The sequence below is a fragment of the Emys orbicularis genome, chromosome 7 (assembly GCF_028017835.1).
Source record: "Emys orbicularis isolate rEmyOrb1 chromosome 7, rEmyOrb1.hap1, whole genome shotgun sequence".
Lineage (NCBI taxonomy): Eukaryota > Metazoa > Chordata > Testudines > Emydidae > Emys > Emys orbicularis.
In genome coordinates, this window is record NC_088689.1 from 126,988,738 (window position 1) to 127,007,730 (window position 18,993).

General features: G+C 48.5%; 1 protein-coding gene across 13 annotated transcripts in view; it reads left to right on the forward strand.

Annotated features, from left to right (window-relative positions):
* Window positions 1-1,802: 1,802 nt before the first annotated feature.
* CADPS (calcium dependent secretion activator) overlaps window positions 1,803-18,993 on the forward strand; it is a 367,289-nt gene continuing 350,098 nt past the window's right edge. For all 13 annotated transcript variants that reach the window (XM_065408642.1, XM_065408643.1, XM_065408648.1 and 10 more), the window contains exon 1: window positions 1,803-2,174. In XM_065408642.1, coding sequence (XP_065264714.1) covers window positions 1,803-2,174 — 372 coding nt within the window. The remainder of the gene's footprint in view (window positions 2,175-18,993) is intronic.

Below are 18,993 nucleotides of genomic sequence, written 5' to 3' on the forward strand. Positions count from 1 at the left end.
TTGTGTGTAGATGGATGGATGGAGAGAGAGAGAGAGAGAGAGAGAGAGAGAGAGAGAGAGAGAGAGATGGTTAAGAACCAGATTGGAGTGGGAGAGAGAAGAGGCTGGAACTGGGAGAGACCAGTAAAGTCTCAGAGCAGAAATGCTGCTTCCTCTACCGTCTTTTACTGTGATGTGTCTGTTTTTCACCTTGAATGGAGGAGGGTGGTGGAAGAGGAAACAGAGGAATCCCTCTTTCCTATCCACTTCCCAAGTCCCCCCGCAAAACACCCTTCCCCAGGACACCCCTCCACCCCCACCCACCAGTAGTTTTTCACTTGGGAGACCTGGCCAAGCTGCAATAGAAGGTGATGGGGTGGGGTTAGGAGGCTCTGGAAGGAAGTGAAGGCTTGGCTACCTGCAGCCCTGGCACTAGCCATCATGCTGCTGAGTGACCCTCCCTGGCCACCCAAGCTGGTTTTAGGGCCGGTTTAGGAGGCAGGGCAAAGTAACTACATTGCACCAGGGATGCAAAGCCTGTTCGGGCTGCACATTTCTCTTCATCTGCTCCCCAGATTTACTACTCCATATCCGCACTCCTGCTCTGCTCCTCTATTCTCCCTGTTTCCCAACGCTGCTCCTCCACCTCCCCCATCCGCTGCTCCTTCCCACCCTCCAGATTTGCCCCTAATGGCCTATGCAGAACCCCAATCTACCCCTCCATCCTCCCAGGCCCCCTATCTGTCCCTCCATCCTCCCTATCTGCCCCTGCAACCCCCTAATCTGCCCCTCCCTCCATCTCCCTGCAACCCCCTTCTGCCCCTCCAGCCGCCTATCCGCCCCTCCCTCCTCTGCCAACCCCCTTCTGTGCCATCTCCTGCAACCCCATCTGCCCCTCCAGCCCCTATCCGCCCCCTCCTCTGCCAACCCCTTTCTGCCCCTCCAACCCCTATCTGCCCCTCCCTCCTCTGCCAACCCCCTTCTGCCCCTCCATCTCCCTGCAACCCCCATCTGCCCCTCCCCCCGGGCACGCCCTGCTCCCCCCCCCCCCGGGATCGGGGCACGCGGAGGGCACGGGGCCGTGGGCAGCAGCTTCCCTTGGCTCACGGGCACGTGCACAGGGGGAAGGGGCGGGCGCGCGGGGAAGCGAGCTGGGCATGCGCGGGAGGGGTCGGGGAGGGGGTGGAGGGAGCGCGCGGCGGTGGCTGCCCCGCCCCCTGCGTCCCGCCGCGCCGCTCCAGCACCACGGTCAGCGCCCGGGCTAGCGCGCGGCGGCGCTGAGGCAGCGGCTGAGCAGCGCCGGGCAGGGCAGGGTTAACCCGGCGCGGCCTACGTCAGCGCCCCCCCTCCCCGCCGGGGAAGATGCTTCTTTCGCTCTTCGCCGCGGTGACAGCTGGCAGCAGTCGGGCATCGTCCTGCCGCTGAGCCCCGGCGCGCTCCGGGCTTGCAGTGCCAGGGGGCTGCATTGCATTGCAAAGCCCCCACCCCACCCCACCCCGGCTCGGGCGCTGCAAGCGGGGGAGCGGCGCGTGCGAGCCCCGGCACCGGAGAGCGGCGCGTGCGAGCCCCGGGCGGGTAGGCAGGCGAGCGGCGCGTGCGAGCCCAGAACCCGAGAGCGGCGCGTGCGAGCCCCGGGCCGGTAGGCAGGCGAGCGGCGCGTGCGAGCCCAGAACCCGGGGAGCGGCGCGTGCGAGCCCAGGCACCGGGGAGCGGCGCGTGCGAGCCCCGGGGCTGCGGGCGCTCCATGCCCCCGGCCGCTCCCTGATCCCCCGCCGCCTAGTCGCTCGCCCCGCAGCCCGGCCGGGCCGAGCCCCGCCGCCGGCATGTTGGACCCGTCGTCCAGCGAGGAGGAGTCGGAGGAGCTGGTGGAGGAGGAGAGCAGCAAGGAGGTGTTGGCCCCGGCCCCCGCCGGGGCTCGCCTCTCGCCCAGCCGCACCAGCGAGAGCTCCGGGCCGGGGGCCGGGCTGCAGCCCGGCGGCCGGGCCGGCGGCGGCGGGGCGGGCGGCGGCAGCGTCCGGCCTTCCAGCCCCAGCCCGTCGGTGGTGAGCGAGAAGGAGAAGGAAGAGCTCGAGCGGCTGCAGAAGGAGGAGGAGGAGAGGAAGCGGCGGCTGCAGCTCTATGTCTTCGTGATGCGCTGCATCGCCTACCCCTTCAACGCCAAGCAGCCCACCGACATGGCCCGCCGGCAGCAGAAGGTACGGGCTGGGCGGGCAGCAGTGCCAGGGAGACGGGGGCACTGCCATTGCCTCGGGCAGTGTCTGGCTGGCACCCCCTGTGCCCGGCGCCCACTGGGCAAAGGGGCGGGAAAGGCTGAGTTGGGGCCAGCAGGGCAGGAGGTGGCGACCAGGGGCCGAGGGTGGGTGGCTGTGCCAGTGCTGGGAGCATCTTGCAGCTGCTGCTGCTGCTGCAGGGGGCTCGGGAGGGGCCCAGCCAGAGGCCCCCTTGCCCAGGGGTAAGGGAGTGGGGAGGCGGCTGGGCTCACACTGCCTCCCCCTGCTCCGGAGGCAGCCCCAGCGCGCACATTGCATGCAGCAGCCAGGCCAAGGCAGAGCGGGAGGGTGGAAAGGGTCAGCGGGGAAAATAGGAATGGAGCCAGGGAAAGTAAGGGAACCTTGGGTACCAAGAGCCCATCTGAGCTCCCTCCTCGCTGCGCCTGCTCCTGCTGCCCCAGTGGTGGTGACATTGGAAATGGACCAGCCCTGCTTCCAGTCAGATGGCCCATGTCCCCATCTGTCTGCCTTTTCCCTTTGCCATATGTAACCGCAGATATTGCCAGGGCCCTTTCAGCTTTTTAAACACAGTCACAATATTGCTAATAATAATGAGAGAGAGGGACCCAGGCAATGATCCCATTCCCTTTCACCCCTCTGCCTTTCTCCCTAGCCTTCCTTTTCCAAGGGGATTCAGCTGGGCCCATCTCAGGGAAGCAGTCCAACCATTGATCTAAGAGAGATCTAAGCAAAGGTTACTTTGCCCCAGTTGCTTACAGTGCTTGTACTGCTGTGAGCGCCAATTATTGCATCAAAGCTTTTGTGTCCCTGCTGGAGGAGTCCCAGCCATCTCAGTGCAGCTTTGATGCCTAACAATAACAAACCATGCTCCGCATCAAATTCGGCTCACTTGTTTTCTTTTCAAAACAGTCATTAAAAACTGCACCACTGATGATTTTTGCATAATTCCTTGACCGATTATTGCACCTGCGGAGTTGGGTTTTGAAAAACGTCACTGGCCATAGCCCTGATGGAAATGATCAAATGCATAAAAATGCCTGTATTTAAATAACATTAAGGCCCACAAAAGTTCTGATAAATTTAAGAGCAATTGAAATGCATTGGTTGCGTATATACGTATGTTACATTGCAAAGGAAACATTTACCCTGTGGCTGGTCAAGTTGTTGGGGGAGTATAAACTTATAAATGTTTTTTAAACACAGGTTTAATTTACCCACTCATAATAAAGATGTTTTCTTCAGATGCATTGCACTCCAATGTACATTCAGATACATATGAATCTTTGCAAAGATGCATCTGAAGATTAGATATTCTGTTTATGCAGTGTCCAGATTGTAAAGTTTGGAATCTTGGCCATTTAAAGATTTCCCCCCCACACACACACCCTAAAAAATACAGGAGATTTGACTGTACTGTTAAATATGTGCTTGTTAAATTTATATTTTACCTAATTCAAAGTGGTGTTTGAGTTACATGTAGCATGTAACTATGTTCAAAAGAATTAACATAAATGTATGTTTGCACTGTCGTATTTTTATATATACACACACATGCTCTCGCTCTTTACTTCTCTGTTGTAAAGCACGTCAGAATCAAACTAGAAACTTATATTCTAAGTTTCAGCCTGTAGTAAATGTTTATGGACAAGTTACAAATATATTACTAATTACCAACTGAAGAATATATGAAAATAGAGCTTTACAATGGAAGTGCTGACACAACATTAACTATACCTTTGTGAATGCGTCACTACAATACAGCAGTATATAGCACTTCCAGACAAAAGAATAGGAAAGAACACCTCATCTGGAGTCTAAATCAGGAGGTACAATACTGCAGTGAATTAAAAGAAGTGTTATTGACTCTTACAGTTATGGTGGATTTATCTGCTAGTTCTCCATCTGTCAGATTACAGACCAATACAGCAATTTGGGTTTTGGAGGGCAGTTAATTCCCACAGGCACAGAATGCATTTCAGTCAAATGCAGCTGACTTTCTTCCTGAAGCAGTCTGAGTAGAGAGATAATGGGACATGACTATCTGGAATGTCTCCCTGCTTTTTTCCCCCTGTTATTTAATTAAGTGTATTAGCACTGTAGTTTTGGACCTGATTCTGTTTTGCATTTACAAAGCATCAGTATAAACCAGCAAGATTTCAGGACATACTGAGTAAACAACATTCATTCAGTCCGGTCACACCACAAAGCTTCTATTAGTCATTGGTGCATGAGGAGGTAGAAATGAATATCTGTACCACAAATCATCTGAAGGCAATATAGATAGCAATCTGATGTTGATTCAACATTGAATGGTCCCATGCTTTGTTGGTTGAGTGAAATACGGTGATGATGATATAGCTAGATTTTTATATTATGTTTTTTTTTATTGCAACTCTTCTAGTAGGCTGTGGACATATATTTAGTTTTGCCACCCTGTTTCCTTTAGAACTTCTCCACATTAGAAAAAAAAAGTGGGGAATGTAACGTAATCACTAGTTTTTGTGTAGCTGCAAAAGGAAAAACTGGATTTCCGTTAAAAGTGAATTGCTAATAGAAATTAGCTTTCCAGAGGAACCTAAAATATTTTGAGGATCTGAAAATTAATGTAGAGCAGGGAATAAATCCTATCACATGAAAAAAATACAGCACTAACAAGAAGAGAAAGGAAGATAGGAAAAAAACCCAAATGGGAAAAAAGCCTATAAAGGCAATACAGATGAAACAAATAAGTGGAAGTAGTGGGGGGGAATGATAAAGTGGAAAACAGAAAAGGGGATCGTGAAGTTAAAACAGGACTACAGAAGAAAGTGAATCACTTTCTGTCAAGAAGAATAATATGAGAAAACATATTTGGCCTATTTATGTAAGTAGTAAAACAACTGTCAAAATAAATGAGTTGCAGTGCATTTAAAAATAATCTCCTATCCCATAATAAGAGTTTGTGAAACTGAAGAATCTCTATTGTTTTCCTTGACTGTATGAGTTCACTTTCAAGAATAGTTACATTCTGTTTTTCTGCTGTATATTCCTCAACTGTATTGTCCCAGAGATTCCATGGGATGGAGGCTAGACTCTCGGCTCAGGCAAAAAAACTCCCATTGACGTCAATGCAAGGATTGCCTGAGCAAGGCGTTAATGACTGGATCACAGGTGAACATAGGTGCTGGAACTAGGGGTGCTGCTGCACCCCCTGGCTTGAAGTGGTTTCCATCATAGACAGGGTTTACAGTTTGGTTCAACGGCTCTCGGCACCCCCACTATAAAAATTATTCCAGCACCCCCTGCATGTGAACTGTTGTTATCCTGACAGATTGCTGTAGAAAAGGGAAGGTGGCGTTTTTGGTGTTTTTCTGTCTCACTTGGCTATGGTGTATCATTAGCGAGAGAACAAAATGTGGAGCAAGTTGGACTCATTCCCTGTCTGGCCAGTCGGGGTTGGATGTTTGTCACGATAGTGTTGCTGGATTTAAGTCTTTCTGGAAACTTTATATTCATTCATGTGTTTATTTAGAAGGACTTTTGAGGTCCTGACTCAAAAACATGCACCTCGAGACAAACTGGGATATACCCAAATACATTTTCTTTCCTAGAAGAAAAATGATTCATTTTTTTTCAAATTCTTGTTGTATCGGTTTCCCTATTTTACAAGAGATTGATCCACCACTTTCTTTTTTACACGCAATTTGCATTTTACCCCTTAAAAAGTTTGACATCTGGAAAGGAGTTGACCAGATTTTACAAAACGATAGTTTTTAAACAGCAAGACTCCTCTCCTCTCCTCCAGTATCGATCAGAGTTTAGAGTAAATGGAATTAGTCCAACCCTCTCCACCTTTTCTCAGAAACATGCAGCAGGGCAGGCAGGAACTATGTCACACTAGGATGAGCAGGAGTGTTAGGTTTGCTGAAAGGGTAATAAGGGAAGGGTTTGCTTCATTACACGCACAGGGGGGCCTGGTGATTTTATTGGAGTGGGTTAGAGAACAAAGGAAATTAAATATTTCATCCCGCAAGAACTTCGTCGGCCCTTGGCTTGATGAATGCAGACGGGAAAGTGCTGCGTTACTAAGGGACTGCCTCCCACTTTCGATACTTTGTGGTAAATTCCGTACATCTTATAGAACTATATATATCTATAGAAACCCTAATGAGTCTGATCCCGCAGTCCTCGCTCGGGCAAAAGCCCCCTTGATTTCCATGGCAGTTCCATTGGACTGCATTCTGCTAGGTCAGGCATGATATTTACGCAGCTGCAGCTGTGATGATTGAACAGGTATATGGCAGCAGGGAACCACGAAGTCGGAAATACTTAGGCCCTTAGGATGCAGTCCTGAAGTGGCAGGATTATCGAAGGTGCTGTGTAACCTCCCTGGGTCGGGCCCTTCATTGCCAATGAAAACAGCGTCTTAGAACATATTTCTGGTGGGCTGGATGGAGCCATTAGGCTCAGCCCAGAGTAAGGGGCAGTGCACGCTGTACGCTGCATGTTCCCCAGGATAGGCCAGGAGGAACTGTGCATGGGGGTGGGGGGAGTACTTTGCCACAGCCCTGTTCAAGGCACAACACGCTCCTCTCCTTCCACCCACTCGGCTCTGTGGGGGCCACGACTTGCTTTTGGTGGGTGTCAGGCACAGAGCCCCTGCTCTCCCCCACTGTTTCCAGAGTACAGGCCATTTAAATGGGAGCAACGTAAAACTCAGGATGTGCCATGTTATATGGAGTCTATTCAGACTGCCTGGGCTGCTTGCCACCTCCTTCAGTTATTTGTTTACTGCTACCTTAGAAATAAAAAAAAAAGAGGTAAATTGATTTCAATGACATTCAGACAAGTTGCAAACTCAAGGTCTTGTGTATGCTGTGTAGACATTAAAGATCCCAGATACTTTTCTGAAGAGTTGGGATTCCCTCCCCCCGCCCCATCACTTCTTCCACCACCAAAGTGCAGATATGTGTTATATAATGCCTGGCTGCCATCCTCCACCCCAGAGGTGGCCGCATTACAGTAGTGTGGTATCTGTATTATGTAGCACCATGGATGTGCATAGTGATCTATAAATAGAAAATGGAAGTTGTGAATTGTTTTGGGGTCCTTCGAGGTGAAAGGAACTATATAAATTTAAGATACTGTCATATTGGCAAGATAATTATATGCAGTTATGATAAATTATAACGTATAGCAAAGCAAAGAATCTCGTGGGAATGTATGAATGCACAGCCTTAGATGACGGTGCAATGCACAGACAGTATAGCAAGTATTCCCTGTTTATGCTATAGTCAGAATTCCTCTTGGAGTTTGAAATCAAGTGTATTTATCTATTGCTGCTCCCATAGGATACTATTTTCAAATCACTGATTCTTGATCAGTTTCAGGGACACAGAAAGGTGTGTTTATCAGTATATTCAGACATAGATTAACTTCTTTATCCTTTCATTTATTTGCTACATATGACCTTCACGTTAGTAGATGCGGATATCTGTGGTTTAACTGTAAATCTTATTCACATTTTAATTTAATGTTCTAGAGGGTATTTACATTTCTTAGCAGCTTGCCTCAGACTTTTTTTGCCTTTGCTCTAGCTCTCATTTGATTGTTGGGAGAAGAGTTAAGCATGGGATTTCCCTGCACCCAGTTGAGCATGAATCATATAAATCCCTTGCCGAGGCTCATGAAGGGTAGGGGAGTCAGATGGCATATATCAATTTAGGAGGGATTTGTTCGAGGCTTCGGTCCAAGCTGTTGCTTTTTTCCTATGCAACCCCTGACCTCTTGCCCCCTTCTTTCAGCATAGCTGTGTTCCCTGGCACATGTTTGTAGCCAGCTGAGGACACTTTTGATAAGATGCTAGCTAACACTTCCCTCCGAGACTGAGAGCACTACCTCCATGACACCTTGAAACCCAAACCCCAAATACATGACGTTAAATGGGAGACGCCATATAACTCAGTTAATTCATTTGAACAAGCATAAGGCGAGTGAAAGATGGATGGATGTTGTCAGGGTTATCAGTGCCACATGTTCTGTATTTTATTTAGAAAGCAGCAATGTGAAGGACTCTTTAGTTTTTTCTAAAATGTAATGAATCCATTAGGCGAGACATTAAAATTAATGAATATGTTAACAGTGGTATTAAACAGACGCCTGTGTTTTTATGCAGTGTAGGTGAACAGGCAAAAGGGAAATATCTAGCGATGTTGTCATTTCATAACAGTATAATACTGTAGTGAAAAAACGGAGGGCTTGATTCAGATTACTGTGAATTACTCACTTCAGTAGACCTACTCTGGATTGGTATCGGTGTAGTTATGTGATGCTGTAAGGTATATTATTATTGTTCTGGCCCCCGTTCAACACAGCACCAGTTTAAGAAGCAGCACTTACCGATTTGTTGACTAAGGATGGGTTTATGCCTATGCTTAAAGTTAAGTATGTGGGTAAGGTGAATCAGGGCCTGAAAGGCCAGTTAAAATACATTTTAAATATCAACTTCTGTTTTTCATGCATATATTCAGACTGCTATAATAACTGAGAAAATCACAAAGCTAGTGCAATGTCTGGAGTAACTAAATCTTTCGTGGATCTCCCAGACAGCATTGTAGATCCTGCGAGAAAAGCCTTCCACCATTCGTCCGTGAGTAGACTTGCTGAAGACACCGATATATTGTGCTTCTTGGACTGAGCCGCGAGGAAGGGATGCTGTGACGCTGCCCTGCGCCAGCAGCAGCCTTTGGGTGGAATTGTGACTTGGTGTCGGATTCCTCCCATCTCTCCACTCTTGCTCTGGGGATGGAAGTAGTGTACTGCAGCTCTTGAAAGGAGCTGCCTACTTTCCTTAATACCCCAGTCAGCTCCGCTGGCCAGCTGCCGTCAGCAATCCCTCGGAGTTTGAAGATGATTGTCTTCCATAGAATGAGAGCCAGTTATTGCTGGTGGATCCACAGGTGGCGAACGAGACTGATCTGGGATCCACAGATCTTGTCACAGTTGGGGCAGACATTTCCCGGTGGAAGGGGCAGATGTGAATGGTTGAGTTGGGCTGCAGCACGTTTTTTCCTCCTTTCCAATTTCTCTTTTTCCTGTTGTCTTTGTTGGATCTTGAAATACTGGGATCCCTGCCACAAGGTCCTTTTCCATTTTGGTCAGTTGAGGGCTTAGGTTTCCCATGAGTTAACATCAATATTGCACTTCTTTATGTTGGCTTTGAGGGTATCTTTGATGCTGGCCAGCATGTGGGAGGTGAAGCCAGTGTTCCGTCCACTTCCTGCCTGGTCTTTGACCTCTTTGTTCCCTGGGAGGAGCATCTACACCATAGCTCCGGTGTTCTGCAAGGAAGTGTGTCCAAGATCCAGGTGACCCTGACACGGCCAAGCAGGGGGCTGAGAGGGAGCCCTTATGCCTCGGTGCAGCTGCGTTAGAGGTATTCACAGTCTAGCTCACACGATTAAGGCTGCAGGACTAGTCTTTAGATTGGTGTCTAGTATTCTGCTGAAGAAAACCTTGGATGACTAGTCATCCAAGGTTATGTCTTTGCTACAGAGTTCACTCAGGTGGTCAGCACTAGGGTCTGAGCAATCAGATTAGCCTAGCCTGGTTGTGAGCGTCCACGCTGCAAAGCTGCTCTTGAGTTACTGCGTCTACCCTTGCGCTGTACTCGCCTCATGTGGTACTAGGACTTCTGGGGTCATATCCTGTGGTTCTTAGCAGTGCAGTAAACTGAGATGCGCTCTGTGTCTTTCCCAGTGAATTGTGGGAGGAGTTGCCTATCCTTCTGGGCTCACAAAGGGAATTGTGGGAAGACATTGGAGAACTAGTAGCACTGAAGTGATTTAGCCTGTGTCCTCACTGCAGAATGGGCAGATGACCAGCCCGAGTGAAAGCAGCATGGGAGCTTTAACTTATACCCCAGGCCAACCTGATTGTAAATCCCTGGGTTAGAGGTGGCATCTGAGTCCGACTAACTCTGCAGTGAAGACAAGCTGTCAGTGCGATGAAGAATCACTGCTTGGAATGCGTTTACATGGGAGAGGAAATACAGTATGTTTGCAATCTGGAATTTGTGCAGAGTGAAAAAAAGAATATGAATACTGCATGCAAAGTAGTACCTGGAACACACAAAGAATCAATAGTTTCACTTAAAAACGTCTGTAATTTATTTTGCTGGCACCTTGTCTTAATTTAATTTGAGGGTATATTAAATATTTGTCATACTTAGGCTTTTTTTACACTTTATAGATTATTAAATTATTAAGAAGAGATTAAATACCTTGTAAACCTGTTATTCATTTGACTGTTTGAGATTTGTGGGTTGCTGATCAGTGGTCCAAGACTATTGCCGGCATCTCTGTGAATTATTAATTGAATATGTGTGGAATCTCTCAGCCCAGAGACCTTACTTAACTAACAGTTGTGGGGACTCTCTGGATGGTTCAGTTTAGTTCGGTGGTTGTCTACCTTTAAAAATACTATTTATAGTCTTGCTATGCATAGTTTAGACACTCTCCCTAAAGCAGTTTGCCTTTTGCATAACTTGTAATTTCTTCTGCTGAACTATGAATGACTATTTCATTCCAGCAGACAGTGGTCTGCAGTAATTTACCTGTATAGTATTTGTGTTATATTTGATGCAGTCTTACTCTTTTATAGGTTATGTCAAAGGAAAATATAATTACTGTGTTAGCATTGAAAGCATTTAGTAGCAGAAACATCAGCCATCAGAATCATGGTATTAGGATATTGTCACTGAAACCTTTCATTTGCAAGAGATGCTACAAAATTCTTGTTAAAGCACCCTCCATTTTTCGTTTTCTGAAAATGCCACTGTGACATTACCCAGGGCATAGACGCTGACTCCATGGGTGCGCCAGCCCTGAAGCACCACAGAAAAAAAATAAGTGAATGCTCAGCACCAATCGGCAGGCAGCTCCCCCCGCCGATCAATTCCTCCCCCTCCCTCTCAGCGCCTCCCGCTATTTCGTGGCGTGCAGGAGGCGCTGGGTGTGGGGGAGGAGCGGGGCTGGGCATGCTCGGGGGAGGGGGTGGAGCTAGGTGGGAAGAGGCAGGGCAGTAGCGGAAAGAGGTGGGGTGGAGGCTTGGGGGAAGGGGGCGGGACCAGGGGCAGAGCAGGCGGTTGAGCATCCCTGGCGCCTGGAGGAAGCCGGCGCCTGTGACCCAGGGTACAATCTGGACTGTTGAACAGCTTTGTCCCCTCAATTCTGCAACTGGGAGTGCCTTTTACACTGCTTCTATGTGAGAGCAACCACTCCTGGTCTGTTCACACACAGCCTCTAGCATGTAACTCACTCCCAGCTCTGCTGTAGGAGTGCTATTGTCAGCCACTCTCGAGTTACACTGCAGAGCAACACCAATGAATTCCCAGTCCCAGACTTCCCCCAGAAATAAGAACGGCCATGGTGGGTCAGACCAAAGGTCCATCTAGCCCAGTATCCTGTCTGCTGACAGTGGCCCATGCCAGGTGCCCCAGAGGGAATGAACAGAACAGGTAATCGTCAAGTGATCCATCCCTTGTTGCCCATTCCCAGCTTCTGGCAAATAGAGGCTAGGGACATCATCCCTGCCCATCTTGGCTAATAGCCATTGATGGACTTCCCATGAACTTATCTAGTTCTTCTTTTAACTCTGTTATAGTCTTGGCCTTCACAACATCTTCTGGCAAGGAGTTCCACAGGTTGACTGTGCATTGTGTGAAGAAATACTTCCTTTTGTTTGTTTGAAACTTGCTGCCTATTAATTTTATTTGATGACCCCTACTTCTTGTGTTATGACAAGGAGTAAATAATATCTCCTTATTTACTTTCTCCACAGCAGTCATGATTTTATAGACCTCTATCATATCCCCCCTTAGTCGTCTCTTTTCCAAGCTGAAAAGTCCCAGTCTTATGAATCTCTCCTCATATGGCAGCTGTTCCATACCCCTCATCATTTTTGTTGCCATTTTTGGTACCTTTTCCAATTCCAATATATCTTTGTTGAGTTGGGGTGACCAGAGCTGCATGTAGTATTCAAGATGTGGACGTACCATGGATTTATATAGAGGCAATATGATGTTTTTTGTCTTATTACCTATCCCATTCCTAATGATTCCCAACTTCCTGTTAGCTTTTTTGATGGCCGCTGCACATTGAGTGGATGTTTTCAGAGTACTATTCACAATGAATCCAAGATCTTACTTGAGTGATAATAGCTAATTTAGACCCCATCGTTTTGTATGTATAGCTGGGATTATGTTTTCCAATGTGCATTACTTTGCATTTGTCAGCATTGAATTTCATCTGCCATTTTGTTGCCCAGTTACCCAGTAACTCTTGTGCATCTTGTACTGCCCAGCCCTCTCCTGGACAACACAACCTCATATAAAGTCAGTCATTTTATTAATAGAAAATGATATGCACAAATCCTGTTATCTCAAATGATGTTTCCCAAACACTTCAATCCAAGAACCCTGGTTTCGATAAAACAATAAAACAAGTTTATTAACTACAGAAAGATAGATTTTAAGTGATTACAAGTAATGAGGCATAAAAGTCAGAATTGGTAACAAGAAAATAAAAGTAAAACACAACTACAGTAAAAGCTTTATCTGGCCCTATACCAACCGGAAAGCTCTATAAACAGCCATTTCTAATCTTCATAGAAAGTCTGATTTGTAGTCCGGTTGGTGCGGGGCTGGCAGGCTCCCTACCTGGCTCCGCGTGGCTCCCCAGAAGCCGTGACCTGTGTCCGCTGCTCCTAGGCAGAGGCGCGGCTAGGCAGACCTGCACGCTGCCTCTGCCCACAGGCACCACCTCCGCAGCTCCCATTGGCTGGGAACCGCGGCCAATGGGAACTGCAGGGATGGTGCCTATGGGTGGGGGCAGTGCACAGAGCCGCCTAGCCGTGTAGGAGCAGCAGGGACAGGTTGTCACTTGTGGGGAGCCACCCAAGGTGAGCGCCCCCCAGATCCAGCACCCTGAGCCCCCTCCCACACCCCAACCCCTGCCCTGAGCCCACATCCTGCACCCCCTTCCGCATCCTAGCCCTGAGCCCCCTCCCGCACCTAAACTCCCTCCCTCTTAGTTAACTGGAATTTTTCACTTACCAGCATCATTCCCCCATATGCTGGATAAAAAAGCTTTTACTGTAATATCTAACTTAATAATCTAAGTGAATTCAAAGCAGAAGTCTTTCTCACCACATGCTTCAGCAGATTTTCTGGCTGAATTCCTTTCAGACAGGATTCCTCCCTCACTCCAAAACTGTTTCTTTGTTCCACAGGTGTTGTGGCTACCGTGGGTAGAGAGAAAGGGAGGAAAAACTTGGGGCATCTGTTCCCCATTCTTATACTTTTTTCCTTTTTCTTTGAGAGTGATCTCTAGCTGGGGTTCAGGAGACAAAGTCTGTGGGGACAGGAACCTCCAGCTGTTTCTTTGCCAAGATCTACACTTCTCGCTCACAACCTTTTTCCTGCCAAAGAATGACCACTTACCCAGGGGATGGTCCATTTGATTTTGTTTACATCTGGCTGAGGCGTCAGTTTGCCTTTTGCCTCCAAGGAACTGGTTTATGCCTGCTTTTCTAAACTTGGAACATGTCTCAGTAATGTCATACAGTAGAATTTTATAACTTTACATACAATGATGCTACACATTTTACTAGGACAATAATGATCAGCAAATTATGAGTTTTCGAATGATACCTCACTAGGTATACTTTGTACAAAATTTATCATAGTCTTGTGAAACAGGTGAACATACGGATACAGATTGTCACAGCTGGCAATAACTTAGTTCACAGAAGTACGTAGTAAACATCCTATAATTGCTTAATTACATAATCCCAGTTGATATACTAAATCTAATCAATAAAGATGAAAGGTGAAATCGTGGACCCATTGATGTCAATGGGAATCTTGCCATTGACTTCAGTGGAGCCAGGATTTTGCCCACAAAACACTGTCTAGTAGTGAGATGTTATTATATTTTTCAAAATTAAGATTGCATAATATGGATACAACTTACTTACAAATTGTTGGAGAAAGGACGTTCCACAGTGTGGGTACTACCAGTCTGGACCAGTGGGTAAATTCTTTTTACCCCTCCATCTAGGGTGACCAGACATCCCGATTTTATCGGGACTGTCCCGATATTTGCTTGTTTGTCCCGCGTCCCGACCGATGTTCGGTCGGGACACTGGACAAACAAACAATTTTGCCCTCCACTCCGGTGCACAGGCGGAGCCCGGAGGGGATCTCGCCCCCCCCACCCTGACTCTGTCCCCTCCCCTCCTTCCCCCATTGGATCCCTCCCCAAATCCCCGCCCCCAGCCCCGCCCTCTCACTACCCCATTGGATCCCGAGCTGGGCCTGGGGAGGAGACGCCCCTGTGCAGCAGCCTGGGCACACGGGCCATGGCCGGTCAGGGCCAGGAGCGCTGCAGTGCAGCGCGGAGGCTCCTCCAGCCCTGCAGCCCACGGGGCAGCGCAGTGGGTCCGGGGGCAGCGCGGAGCGGGCAGGGCCCAGGTGGGCCGCCTGCCGGAGACACACGGCAGAGCGGGGCTGCAAGGGCGAGACTTGTCCCAGGTGGGGCGGCCGGCAGACAGGGGCGAGGAGCCGGTCGGGGTCCCCCGAACTGATAAACTTCCCCGCCGCTGCTGGGGAGCCCCGTGCCTCTCCCGCTCGGCTGCGCTCCAGCGGCTCGCCCTGCCGGGAAGGAGCCGCTGGAGCACAGCCGAGCGGGAGAGGCGCGGGGCTCTCCGCCGGTGGCGGGATGCGCCGCATGTGCCCGGGGCGGGAGGCTCCGCGGGGAAGGCAGCGCGCGCAGCCGGGGCGCTGTGTGTGATACGGCGGCGCGGCTGGGGCCTGCTAATGCCCCCGGCCCCTGTGAAACTGCTTTTTTTTTTGCTCTGCCCCCCGCCCCCCCACCCCCTTCCCCCCCGCGTCCCGATATTTCATCCCTGTGATCTGTTCATCCCTCCATCAGGTGGGTGGTAGCCAGTCCATATGCAGGATTGCTTGCCCCAGTTGCTACCCCACTTGTTCTCCTGCGTCACCAGAAGGGACTGCAGCTGGTGCCTCTCTGCTAAGATACCATCTCTCGTCCCAGGCCTCAGCAGAACCTGGATGGCTCTGAACCAGGTGACTGATCTCTGCTTTGGCAGCTCCCTGCAGATAGTGGAGGCCAGCTGAACAACTCCCAAGTCCTCCTGAATACTCAAGAACGTCAGAAGGACAATGGGAGCTCATACAGTGACAAGCTGGAGGCATCACCTTAACTACATCCCCCTACCTCAAGTCTTTTCTCATCTGTGGTCCTCAGGCATTTGTAGTGCATCCATTGGACTGCAGCCCCGAGAGTGGCTCAGTATTAAGACTAGAGAGAGATTTGATGGACACAAAAGAAGCTGTCAGTATATCTCTGTTATCGTCCCTACCTCAACAGCGAGGCTTAAATTCATAGATTCCAAGGCCAGAACTGTCCTCATTTAGTCTGATCTCCTATATAACACTGGCCATAGGACTTCCCCCAAATAATTCTTGGAGGAGACCTAGAAAAACATCCCATCATGATTTAAAAATTGTCAGCGATGGAGAATCCACCATGTCCCTTGGTAAGTTGTTCAGTGTTCTCTTCTGCTACCATGCTAAACTCCCTAACAAATTCATGTAGGCAGCCAGAACTCAGGGGCTGTTGTGAGTGGCCCTTTTGTGGTCTCAGTTGCAGATTACACCCCTCAGTACCCTGGGCCATCCTGGGCTGCACCAGCAAGATCTCTCTCTCTCTCTCTCTCTCTCAAGCAGAAGCCATCTGCTGGTGTTATCTGGGAATGTGGAGCTGCCTGAGCTGTCTGGACTTTTTGTTAGCTAGTGTAAGGACTGCAGTGACCTGACTGGAATTCAGTGATTTGGACCAGCAATAGGGAATGAATGAATCCCAGTGCGTTGTAAGAGGGATGATGGAGTCAGGAGTTTGCAGAAGAGAGGTGGAGCTGGGATGAGGGGAATTTTCATCTTCTCCTGAAATTTTGCCCTGTTTGGTACCTACCTGACTAAACAAGTTTTACCTTGTACTCTACTGTGGCTTTGACTGGTCAAGGGAAGCCCTGTTGCACTTTTGTCTGCCACTTAGACAGTCAGGACATTTTTTTTTACATTTCTGCTTTGTCTTACTATAAGAGTGAGTTCCTGCTTCAAGTGTCCTGCGACTCCTATAGAGTGTTGTTATTCAGTGCTGACAGTGTGCTTGACACTTTCCAAGAGACACAAGGAAACAATGCCTACCTTGCCCTGAGGAGCTTACAGTCTAAACAGATGTTCTGTTCAGAGAAGTTCTGTAATGTCTTAGCCCATTTAGCGAACAGGAGTGTGAAAAATGACTGTGTTACTTAGCGAGGCTTATAAGATGGCCTCTAATCACAGGCTTTGCTGCATCCTACCCCACTTCCCTCACCTCTATTAATTATTACAGAATAATTCTTTTCCTCCTTATCTTCTGGACGATCTCACCTGGTCTCTTGCTAGCAGTGATAACTGTAATGAAACCTGCCTTTCAGTTCAGGGGGTTACATTCTTCTCCGCCTCGGAATGAATCTGAAGAAAGTAAAGCCAGACAATTAAATCAACTGAGTTATGACGATTGGCAGATGGAGCCATGATGCTGCCCATACACTGTCCACAGACCAACGATCGCTCCAATGAACTGCAGTTTCTGCAAGGCTGAGCAACCTAGTCTTCGAAAAATGTAGGTCCTGATCTTGCAAAGAGCTGGCTGTGGGCATGCAGACCCCTGCCCCAGTGCAGAGCATCCTTCAGTGAGGGTTTGCAATCAGAGTCCCATTAGGGACCTTACCTAGTCCATTTTGGAGACTGGCTTAGTTGGTCAGAGAGCAGGCTGAAAACAGCCTGCTAGGGAAGTGCTGTGTGATAAGGTTGGACTGGGTTGAGTAGGCGTGTCATTCTATCTTCATTTGTAAACTTTGTTTGTTCTAAATGGTTTTTGGAAAACTGTGCATATAAAAGGGGGTCGTAGTCATTGTGCCAGAGGCTTTTGCTGAGGACCCACAAGCCACAACTCTAACTGGAGTCAGCGGCAGAGGGGAATGCTCAGCGCCATTGAAAATCCGGTCCTGCTGGTAATTCATGGGACAGCTGCAGCCAGGGCAACAGCATTCTTCACCCAGCCCCACTCACGTGTCCCAGCCCTGTGTTGAAGGGACACCCCTGTAGGAGTAAGGTTGTTTTTGTTCAGTGCTCATTCAGTCCTTGGCCTCTCTGCTAGTGCTGCCAGCCAGGCTGCTAACTGCGATAGTGGACTCCTGTCCTATTCGTTTCATATCTTTGGAGGATCTAGGCCTATGTCCTTTGCGTTTGTTCATCATCTATCACATGGTGGATGCCACTGGAAACCGATGATAATCCTCATCTTCCAACGACCCGTTCATTTCACACAGGGTACCGAGCAACAGCCAGATGGTGATTTTCAGCTTTATCAACATAGGCCAGATTGAAACTGGTCAATTAGAGGCTGAAAGCTTTTGTGTACCTTTTAACAGCATCTGTCCTTGTCCACCTGTTTTGCCAGCTTCTTGTACAACCCCCTCTCTGCCTTCTTCCGTACAGCACCCTCTACATGGTGGGTCTTCACTGACCTCATCCTTGAGGCCCCTACCTCTTTACATTTAAATTGCACGTATAGACCCATTTCTGCCATGCTGTCTGTAGTGAATGCTGCATAGGGGTTTTAGCCCACGAAAGCTTATGCCTAAATAAATTTGTTAGTCTCTAAGGTGCCACAAGGACTCCTCGTTGTTTTTGCTGGTACAGACTAACACGGCTGCCACTCTGAAACTTGCCTTTTGTTGTTTCTCTTCCCCTAATCTCTGTCTGCTTGTCCAGCCATCATTCAGGTGTGAGCTCCTCGGAGCAGGACTTTGTCAGTGTTTGAAAAGCCCCTGCTATGAAGTGGGCACTAGAATGAATAAATAATAATATTCTCTGCATTGCTTAGTCCCATGAAACATGGTACATGTGAAGCACATGTTGGTATGTTGGCCTGTGAAAAATATGATCCCTTGAAATAATGATTTTACGCCTCAACCGCCAGACCTTCATTTTAAGTTGTTTAGGCTGAGGCCTACAATGCTGAGGCTTTGGTTATTGTATTTTTCACATGCAAAGGTGTGTGTGTGTGTGTGTGTGTGTGTGTGTGTGTGTGTGTGTGTGTGTGTGTGTGTGTGTGTGTGTGTGTGTGTGTGAGAGAGAGAGAGAGAGAGGCAAATAGACAATGAAGATTCTGGCTGTCCGATGGAAATATTTCCATGTTTATGCAGAATCACCCCCAAAGTGAATCGAATCGTTCTGTTCAGTGAGACAGTTTTCACACTGCTCTATTTATAGCACATGCAATTACCGTGAACACATCCCAGACCTCTAATTGCCTTTTTATTGCTGTTTAGCACTGTGTCAAAGGTATCTGAACACTCTTGCCTTGCTTTCTCATTAACTTTGTTTTTTATGTGTTTCCACTGACTTTCCTTCTCCACTGCATCTAATTCAAGCTTTTTGTCCTTGCTTTCAGGGCCCTGCAGAACTCTGCCAGTCACTGCTCGTTCACCCATGTCCCTTGCACATCACTGGCCTGGGCGCCCTGTGCCCTACTAATGATGCCACCTTGATACGCCATTTGTACCTTCCTTCTGCACGCATGTCTGCACTTCCTTCCTTGCCCAGCCCTTATGCAGGAAGCACCCTTCCTATAACTGCTCTGCAAAACCACTAACCTCTTCACCGTCCAGT